This window comes from Phacochoerus africanus, chromosome 11, assembly GCF_016906955.1.
Source record: "Phacochoerus africanus isolate WHEZ1 chromosome 11, ROS_Pafr_v1, whole genome shotgun sequence".
Lineage (NCBI taxonomy): Eukaryota > Metazoa > Chordata > Mammalia > Artiodactyla > Suidae > Phacochoerus > Phacochoerus africanus.
In genome coordinates this window covers 8,810,085-8,820,139 of record NC_062554.1, presented here as the reverse complement: position 1 = coordinate 8,820,139, position 10,055 = coordinate 8,810,085, and the positions used below count along the sequence as shown (strand labels likewise).

The window sequence follows — 10,055 nt, the reverse complement described above, 5'->3', positions numbered from 1 at the left end:
CAGTGCACCTTTACCCCCCATCTGACCCCTCACCCCAAGTCCTGGAATCTCAGGAGACTGTGGCAGCAGTGCTTATATCCCAGACGTAACTGCTGCCCACAAGTCCTCCTTCTATGAAGGAGCCTTAACTGCAGACCTGACCGTTTACCGTAAGTCCCTGACCCTGAGGAGGCTGTGACGGCAGTGCAAGGCAACCTCAGAGATGACCGCTCACCATGAGTCCCCAAACCTAAGGAGGATGCGATAGCTGTGAAGGCATACCTCAGACGTGACCTCTCACAAGTCCCAAACCTGAGACAGCTGTGACAGAGGTGCACATATACCTCAGATCCGACCTACGACCACAAGTCTCCTCACCCGAGGAGGCTGTGAGGGCAGATATGGGGTACCCCAGATCTGACCCTTCGCCACGAGTCCCCTCACCCAGAGAGGCTGTGACAGAGCTGCACATTTAGCTCCGATCTGACTGATACCACCTCCCAAGCTGTGACAGCCGTGCGTGTGTACCTCAGACATGGCCACTCAACACCTATCTCCTCCCCTAAGGAGAAGGCTGTGGCACAGAGAGGTGAGGAGACTCGCCCAAGGTGACACAACTGGTAAGAGGCAGACTGGCATAACCTGGCCCCAGAGCTCACGTTCCTAACTATGGCACTTAACTGTCCCAAGGGCTAGTGAGAGAACTTTGTCATCGGTCCGCTGGTCACTCAACCATGGGGTTGAAGACAGAGCGGCGTAGGAGCAAACCACCTTCGCCTGGGTTCCGGAAAGAATGTGGATGGGATCAGGGTATCCGTGTTCTCCGCAGGACCCCAGTCAAAGAACATTAAACCTCATATCCTCAGGGAACTTTCATCAGCCAGATCCTCTGCCTCTGGAGGGAAAAACCTCAGAGGGAAAGCTATCCAGGATGGCCCCTCAGTGGCTATGGTGGCGATGGCAGAGAACACGTCTTCACAGCACTTCACAGTTTGCAAAAATCTCTCATCTAGCATGTCTTCTGAAACCTTCACTCCAGCCAGAATTGCTGGTACTACTCTCCTGGTTCACAAAGAGGAGATGGAGGCAGAGAGAAGCGAAGTCATTGCCCAAGGAGAGCTGGCAAGTGGAGGGGCTGGGATTTGAACCCAAGGGTGTTGGCCCCTGAAGCTGATGCCACACTGCCTCCTGGTGGCAGGAAAGTTGGTGACAGTGATGAGCGTGCCGGAGGCGTGGTCTCTTCTCTCCGGAGCTCCAGGAACCTCTTGCCCTCGGCAGGAGGCAGCCCAGATTCTCCCCAGCCTTTTATAACTTCCCTTTCCTCCTTGGCACCTCCATTTTCTAGCTTCTTGCCTCTGTTGGAGCCTGGCGCCAGCAAAGGTGAGGAGCAGCAGGGGTGAGACGGAGACAGACAGGGTGTCACTGACGACTTCCCGGGGCAGAGGGCTGTGGGCGCTGCCTGCCACTCAGGGGGAGCTTCAGAGGGCTGCCTCTCTTCGCTTAGGAGCTCAAAGATGTTCCTGAGATACACAAGCTCCTCCTGGAGACATTTCTGGACCTCCCCACTTTCTCAAGGGGGAGAGATCCGGACTGGGTGTGCTATGGGCTCCCCATGGCCCCAGGAGAGAGATGCAGGGCTGTGTAACCTGGGTGGATGCTTATGACCCCTGCCAGCACCTTTCACCTCTTCTCAGCCTGCACAGAGCGTGCATTAAATGAACAAGCCCTCATTCTGGGAGAGGCAACCATTTCAGAGAGCTCCAAGCCAGGCTTGATTCACACGGGTCTGGAACCAAGACCTGAGCACATAGGCACTATCTAACCTCCCACACCCACTCGGTGGGGAACAGACTCCCCCGCAGTCTCAGATCTTCACAAAATTCCCCTCCACTCTTGTCTTGAGCTCTGCCGCCCTACGTGCACCGAGCCACTAAATCCAAAAACTTGCTTTTGTCTCTCTCTCTCTCATCTCCTTCTCTCCTATCTGATCTGACTCACTGGGAGCTGGACCCTGAGCTCAGAAGTCCCTGTCCTCCTCCTCTGCTGACTGTCCCTTCCTCTCCCCTCCCATTCCTTCCTCCTCCCCCTTTCTACTGGCCAATGCCCATCAACCAGTGGTAGGAATCTGTTCAAATATCTCCAATTTTATCTTTTTATTTATTTATTTATTTGTTTGTTTGTTTATTCAGGGCGGAAACAGCAGCGTATGGAAGTTCCCAGGCTAGGGGTCAAATCAGATTTGTAGCCTCTGGCCTACACCACAGCCACAGTCATGCCAGATCTGAGCCACATCTGCAGCCTATACCACAGCTCATGGCAACACCAGATCCTTAACCCTCTGAGCGAGGCCAGGGATCGAACCTGCATCCTCATGGATACTAGTCAGATTCATTTCCGCTGAGCCACAATGGGAACTCCTCCAATTTTAAAATGCAACAAAATCTCCCCTGACCCCTCATTGCCCTCCAGTCACCCATGTCTCTTTACAAACATCTTGAAAATATTGTTCACTTTCTCCATTTACCCCCTAAATGTCCATGTCCCCAAACTCCCACCCCCACTGTTCCACTGGACCTGTCCAGGCTGAGGTGGGCAGTAATTTCCTCCTTACTGGATCCCTCAGCCCTTCTTAACTGATCATCTTTCCAGTTTCATTAGCAGCTTTTACTGCTGCCGGCCACGCGTGCCCTTTGGAGAGCTTTCGTGATGTCACATGCTCCTGGCTTTGCTTCGCTCTCTCCGGCCATTTTTTCCCCAGCATGTTTTGCCAACCCTTCTTGTTCTGCCTCATTCTCATGCTGGTTTACCTCCAAGGTTATGTCCTTACTCTAAACCCTCTCCCTAGCCCCATAAAACATAGACCTTCCAAGTCCTTGTATGCAACTTGGCTCTCTCCAGAGCTCCAGACTTAAACCCTCCAATTTCTGCTAGACTTCCCCACCTAAATATCCCATGGGCTCCTCTAATGCAACATGTCCAAGACCAGACTCCTTGTCTTCCTCCAAAACCTTCTTCCACCTACACTGCCCGCTGCCACATGCTCCACCCCGTCAACATTACCGCCCTCTGCCTTGTCACCCAAGCCAGAAAGCCAGCCTCATCTCACCCTCTTCCATATGCAGTTATCAAATTCTGACTATCCTTCCCCTGGAAGATTTCTCTGATTCTTGATAGTTAAGAAGCAGGAGGCTTGGATACTAAAAACTAGGGTAATGAAACCACTGCTCAGATGAACTGAAGCGAAGCATGTGACCCCCTGGGCACAGTCATTGGCACAAGGAAGCACTCAGTAAAGGGCAGCGGCTTCTGCCATCATTACCATCGTTCCTTCTCCTTCTTTCTCTCCTGCCATCTCGCTCCCTGGCTGGCTTCCCTGCCTGTTGCCTCTCCCGCTTGAATCTCTTCTCCTTGTGGCAGTAGGTGTGATCTTTCCGAAACATGCACCTGTTAGTCCCCTGCCTGAAGGCTGCCGTGGTTCTCAGTGTCCTCGTGCTGAGTTCATATTCCTTGGCCTGGAATTCGAGACCCTTCTGGCTCTGGCCCCTGCCGACCTCTTTAGCCTCGTCTTTGGAGACTCCCAGTCTCTCCCTCTGTTCCACATCCCGAACACACTTTTCTCTGCCCCTCGGACACAGCTGCCCCTTCCTGACTCTGCCACACATTTTCCACCCTTTCCCGCTTGTGTCCCTGCCCTGTTGGCCCGGAGAGCGCTCCTCCACTGCTTATAATTCACAACCACCTGAAAGATGTCTTCTGAGAGGCAAGCCTGTTTTGTTCCCTTCTCTGGGCCCGTCAGCTCTGCAGTAGCCCAGATCACACTAGACATGATGGGGGGGTCAGTTTTTTCCATAGGCTATGCCACCCCCCTCCCCCGACGCTGTCAATTCACTGTGATCAGGCACCCAACCTGAAGCCAGCTTCATTTACTGTGGAATGAACGCTGGACCTCAGTTCTCCTGATCTTCAAACTGTAAGACTCTTGCTGTAGCGTGGATAGCTGTGACTGGTGAGTCGACCATCTGTGGCTACCAGTTACACCAAGATTGCAACAGCATTTTTACTTTCGGTACAACCAAGCAGCTCTGTAAATAAAATCTTAACATTTTGGGCCTGTTTGTTTGTTTGTTTGTTTGTTTTTCATGCCTTTCTTTTCTTTTTAATGAAACTTTTTTTACATTAGGACATTTTATGTGACAACTGCCAAAAAAGTATTTTTAAGAATTTAAGTGAAGTAAACACCTTCCTCTTTGGTTAAAAAAAAAAACAAACAAATTTTTTAAATTTAAAAATCAAGTAGACAGCAAAGGCAGAGAGCCTGGTTAACCCAGAGGAGAACAAGAACCCTGGGCAATGGAGGAAGATGAAGTCACAGAAGGCTTCCTGGAGGAGGTTTGACTTAAGAGTTAATAGATATCTAAGAAAGAGTGAGGGTGAGCCAGAGAGGGCAAACGAGCGAGAGAGCGTGCAGCTGTGGGAAACGGAGTGGCTCTCTGTTCTGTCACACTCGTTCCTCTTGCCTCAAAATACTCAAACTGTCCTCTCACCCCCATCTTCTGGCCAATAGCACAACACTTTACAGTTTACACAGAGGTTTTTCACAACTTGTTCCTGATTTGTGTGTTTGTCTTAGAGGCTAGCCTGAGAGTTGGCTAATCTGAGACTCCATTCTGCCTTGTCCTCGGCCCGCTGTGTGACTTGGGAAATTCCTTTCACCTCTGAGCCTCGGTTTCCTCGTGTCACATGGGGATGGCAGTTGATGCTCAGTAGGTAGCAAAGCCTCCATAGACCACAGAGTTCTGTGCCCCCGTGAGGACTATTAATCTTGTTGTTCTAATATCAGCCAAGCCCAGGGGAAGCTGCTAACCAGCCACTTGGGTGTCCCCAGAAAAACATTACATTTGGCCCTATTAGAAGGGGAGCCTGGGGGCAGGACCCCAGCAGGCTAAGGATGGGAGAGCCTGAAGATTTAATGGAACCTGTCTCAGCCCCAGCCTAGTCCTCCCCTCTGAAGCAGTGCTGGCCTGGGGAGAGGAAGGGACAGCTGGAGTGGCCCGGGTTGCAGGTGAGCACCTTCCTTAGGCTGCAAAGGAAGTGCCTGGCACCTGTCGGAGACCAGGAGGGACAAGGTTCCGAAAAGGCACAGTTTAGAGGAACAGGCAGCGAGGGCCCCTCGCCCCAGTGTAAGAGGGGCTCTAAGGGAAGGGAGGTGGGCTAAAATCTTTCTGCCCCAATTTACAGCATTCCAGGCTGGCTGCTGATTTACTCTGTGGCTTTGGCCACACACAGCCCATCCCTGGGCCTCGCCCTCCATGTCAGCAGCAATAGGGCAGCAGGACCAGAAGTTCTCCACAGCCAAGGGTTTGATTTCTCAGAAATGCTGGAGGGGAAGCCCTGACGTGGCCAGGACAACACAGATGCAATCTCCAGCCCCAAGGGACCCCCTGGCTGTGAGGGAAACATGGATGATGACACACAGAACGATTTGGGCCACCAGACAGGGACACTTCAGTGCTTCTCCCTTGGTGGGTCTTTGGGAGCCCTGGGCAGGGAACCTGGAGTCTGCTTCAGTGCAGCTCTGTCACCAGCTCCTTGTGTGACCATGAGCAAGTCCCTCCTTTCTCTGAGTTTTCTTTAATTTGAAAAACAGGGGGAGGCGCATGGGGATTGGACTACATTGCTTGCTTTTAAGGACCTTCTGGCTTTGATGTTCTGCGATTATCCTGCAAAGCGTGTCCAACCCGCTTTCCTGGGCCCAGTCAGTGGAGGGAACAGCTTCTCAGAGTTGCTGTGGCTTTCAAAGAAATGTGGCATCACATAAGATGCTGAAATAAAAGAATAAAAATTCCCCCTGGCTAGCTGATTATGGGAAAGAGTTCTGCTTAACTCAGGCAAACCCTTTTATTCATGAATTCATTTATGAAAACTATTTGTTGAGGGTTTATCATGAGCCAAGCTCTACCAGGCCCTGGTTGTACAACAGTGCTGCCCAGGACACAGGGCCTGACTGTCACAACCTTTTCCTATGGAGATGAACCCAGTTTACCTCTCTCTTAAATCCGTTCTTGAAAAGAACATTTTTCTAGCCATGGAGAGCCTCTGTTTCAGAGTCCATCTGAAACTAGTTGAAAATGCCCTCGGAACAAAACAGAAATTCATAACTCTGACATGTGCCTAAGAAATGGAGAGAGGAAAATAAAACCTTTGCCCTGACTCTTCCCCAGGGGGAAACGAGAGCTTCCGAAGCCTCCAGGTGTCTTGGCTTGGTGGAAAGAGTCCAAGGCAGAGCCAGAGGCCTGGTTTCCAGCACCAAGAATGGTACAGACCAGCTGTTGACCTGGGCTGCTCCCAGCCCCCACCCAGGCCTGACTCTTCATTTGTGAAGAAAGAATCAGGGACTCAACGATCCGAGGGCTGGTCCCACGCTTCCTTGCTCTGTGATGTGACAAGGCTTTTGTTAGAAGAGGGAGAAGCTGGAGGTGGTTTTGGAAAAGCAAGAGCATCTGCGTCAGGGGTCACAGGGGCAGAGGGGCGTGATCTGAACATCAACACGACCTGGCCCTGGATCGCTCAGTCAAGGTGAAGGGCAAGTCAACACTTCTCTAGCTCAGTTCTGGGGGTTGGAAAGTCTCACCTAGGGGGTCTTGGGCTGCCAGGCCTATGCAGAAACCTTCTTCAACAGCCTGGGGAGGGGACTGACTCCCTGCACTGCTTGGTCTTCTCTCCTGACACTGGTTCTGGAGCTTTTCAGTTCTCTGTAGTGCCCCCGAGCTGGGCAAGAAATGGCTAAACAGTGACATGTGCTAAGCTGCAGCCCGGAGTGGGAAAGACCCCAGTGTGATGTGGGGGTCTGGTTTTTTTTTTTTTTTCCCCAATATGGAGAGAATCCATCTTCCACTTGGATTCCATTTGGGAAATGACTCCTTCTACCCAAGGCACAGATGATGCCTCTACCCTTGTAGGATCACCAACCTCTGGGGTTGTTGGGGACTAAGGGATTTCCTGGGACATTCGACTTGCAGTGCCAAAACCGGCAGTTTTGGGCAAATCAGGATGGTTGGCCCCTGGATATGACCAAGAAACAGGACACAAAGACAGATCCCAGGGCCCCAGCAGACACTGCACAGAAAGGGGAGCTGTTCTTGGCTAAAGCAGATGGCATTCTGCAGCAGCCTTTGGGGCCGGTAGCTCTCCCTGCCAATAAGATTTCATAGAAAGGGGATACTCCACGATCTGATTGATATGGTTCATGTATGTTACTTTTTTTTTTTTCAAGAATCAATGGATAGAGGGTGAGAAGTTTGCTTAAAGGTGCAAGTTCCCAGGCTAGGGGTCGAATCAGAGCTACAGGTGCCAGCCTACACCACAGCTCACAGCAACACCAGATCCTTAACCCACTGAGCGAGTCCAGGGATTGAACCTGCATCTTCACAGATACTAGTCAGATTTGTTTCACCTACACCACAATGGGAACTCCTTGCTTAATGGTTTTTTAATCCAGTTCCTATTGATATAGTTCCTATGTTGAACTTCCTTTGCATCATTTCAGCCCAAATACCCCAGTTTGCATACCTCCAGTTATATGGAATTCACTCATTTTCAAGCCAGTCTTTTGCCTTATGGGATAGTTCTAATTGTTAGAAAATTATTCCCTGTATGGGACTAAAAAAACTCTGGGTCCCTGGAGCTTCTAAAACTGGTCCCAGTTCTTTGTGAGTCTTGTAACTGCCCTTTGACAGCCCTTCAGGCACTTATATTCACCTCTCTTCCCCACCAGACAGAACCAGCTTTTCAACCACTGAGCATTAGATAACTCACTATCTTGGGCATCTTGGTTGTGCAGTGGAATTCCAGACACAAAGAAACAGCTGGGGTTGAGATCCATGATTCGAAAGGAAAAGATGCATGTTCTAGCTAACGATTCCTTGATTTTTCTGGTTTCCAGTATGGGCTGATGTTTGCTGTGTCTGTCTGAAAACTTGCTGCTCTGACCCACTATGGAGTCCACCTGTAATGGATCAAAGGACTCCTCACCTGTCTTCTACCTGGTGGGCATCCCCTCTCTGCCTGAAACCCTCTTCCTCCTTGTCTTCTTGCTTTTCCTCTTAATTTACCTGCTCATCCTGGTGGGTAACGCCCTGATCCTGGTGGCCGTGGTGACAGAGCCCAGACTCCATAAACCCATGTACTTCTTCCTGATCAACCTCTCAGCCCTGGACATCCTCTTCACCACATCCACCCTCCCCAAGATGCTGTCCCTCCTCTTGCTTGGGGACCACGTCCTCAGCTTTACTTCCTGCATATTGCAGATGTACCTCTTCCACTGCTTCTCCTGCGCCGAAGCCTTCATCCTGGTGGTCATGGCCTATGACCGCTACGTGGCTATCTGCCGGCCCCTGCACTACCCTGTGCACATGACCCCGCAGACCAATGCTGCCCTGGCGGCCAGTGCCTGGCTCACCGCCCTCCTTCTGCCCATCCCAGCAGTGGCACAGACCTCCCACATGGCATATGACAACATTGCTCGAATCTACCACTGCTTCTGTGACCACCTGGCTGTGGTCCAGGCCTCCTGCTCTGACACCACCCCCCAGACCCTCCTGGGCTTCTGCATCGCCATGGTCGTGTCCTTCCTGCCCCTCCTCCTGGTGCTTCTCTCCTATGCCCACATTGTGGCCTCGGTGCTTCGCATCAGCTCCCGAGAAGGACGCTCCAAAGCCTTCTCCACCTGCACCTCCCACCTGCTGGTGGTTGGCACCTACTACTCATCCATCGCCATAGCCTATGTGGCCTACAGGGCTGACCTGCCCCTCGACTTCCACATCATGGGCAACGTGGTGTATGCCATCCTCACACCTGTCCTCAACCCTCTCATCTACACCCTGAGAAACAAGGATGTCAAGGCAGCCATCACCAAAATCGCATGTCCCCAGGAGCCAGGACATCCTGGGGGCCCTTGATCCTTAGATGTACTTAATTCTGTTCCCAGGATATCAGTGTGTTAAGAAGACAGAATGCCATCAAAAAAGTTTCTTGAAGGAAAGAATGACATAGCAGGGCTATCACCAAAGTGGCACATCCCCAAGACCCAGGGCATTTTGAGCCACTTGATCCTTAGTTGCAACTAATTTAGCTCCCTGGACACCAATGACAGTGCCCAGCACAGAATAAACACAGTATTTTAAAATGAATTACTGCAGCCCAAATTGACTTTATTCAGTTGACCAGACAGCTAAAACCTGCTACTCAAATATGGGATCAAGAAGTCCTGGAAGTTCCCTGGTGGCTCAGCTGGTAAAGCAGATTTGTCACTGCTGTGGCACAGGTTCAATTCCTGGCCCAGAAACTTCTACATGCCGTAAGCAGGGCCAAAAGTAACAACAACAACAACAACAACAACAAAAAACAAAAGAAGTCTTCCCACAGGTGCTGTGGAATAATTATAGTTTTCTTGTTTTTACTCAGTCCTGAATGTGATGATTAAAATTTGATCACCCAATCACATATATCTGGACCATACTTTTCTTTTTTTTTTTTTATTTTCCCACTGTACAGCAAGGGGGTCAGGTTATCCTTACATGTATACATTACAATTACATTTTCCCCCCAGCCTTTCTTCTGTTGCAACATGAGTATCTAGACAAAGTTCTCAATGCTATTCAGCAGGATCTCCTTGTCAATCTATTATAAGTTGTGTCTGATAAGCCCAAGCTCCCGATCCCTCCCACTCCCTCCCCATCCCATCAGGCAGCCACAAGTCTCTTCTCCAAGTCCATGATTTTCTTTTCTAAGGAGATGTTCATTTGTGCTGGATATTAGATTCCAGTTATAAGTGATATCATATGGTATTTGTCTTTGTCTTTCTGGCTCATTTCACTCAGTATGAGATTCGCTAGCTCTATCCATGTTGCTGCAAATGGCATTATGTCATTCTTTTTTTATGGCTGAGTAGTATTCCATTGTGTATATATACCACATCTTCCGAATCCAATCATCTGTTGATGGACATTTGGGTTGTTTCCATGTCTTGGCTATTGTGAACAGTGCTGCAGTGAACATGTGGGTGCACGTGTCTTGGA

General features: G+C 50.4%; 1 protein-coding gene across 1 annotated transcript; it reads left to right on the top strand.

Annotated features, from left to right (window-relative positions):
- The first annotated feature begins 7,973 nt into the window (after nt 1–7,973).
- On the top strand, nt 7,974–8,936 carry LOC125112057 (olfactory receptor 2AT4-like). The gene has a single exon (XM_047754318.1). The coding sequence runs from the start codon at nt 7,974–7,976 to the stop codon at nt 8,934–8,936; it is 963 nt and encodes a 320-aa protein (XP_047610274.1).
- Nucleotides 8,937–10,055: the final 1,119 nt, after the last annotated feature.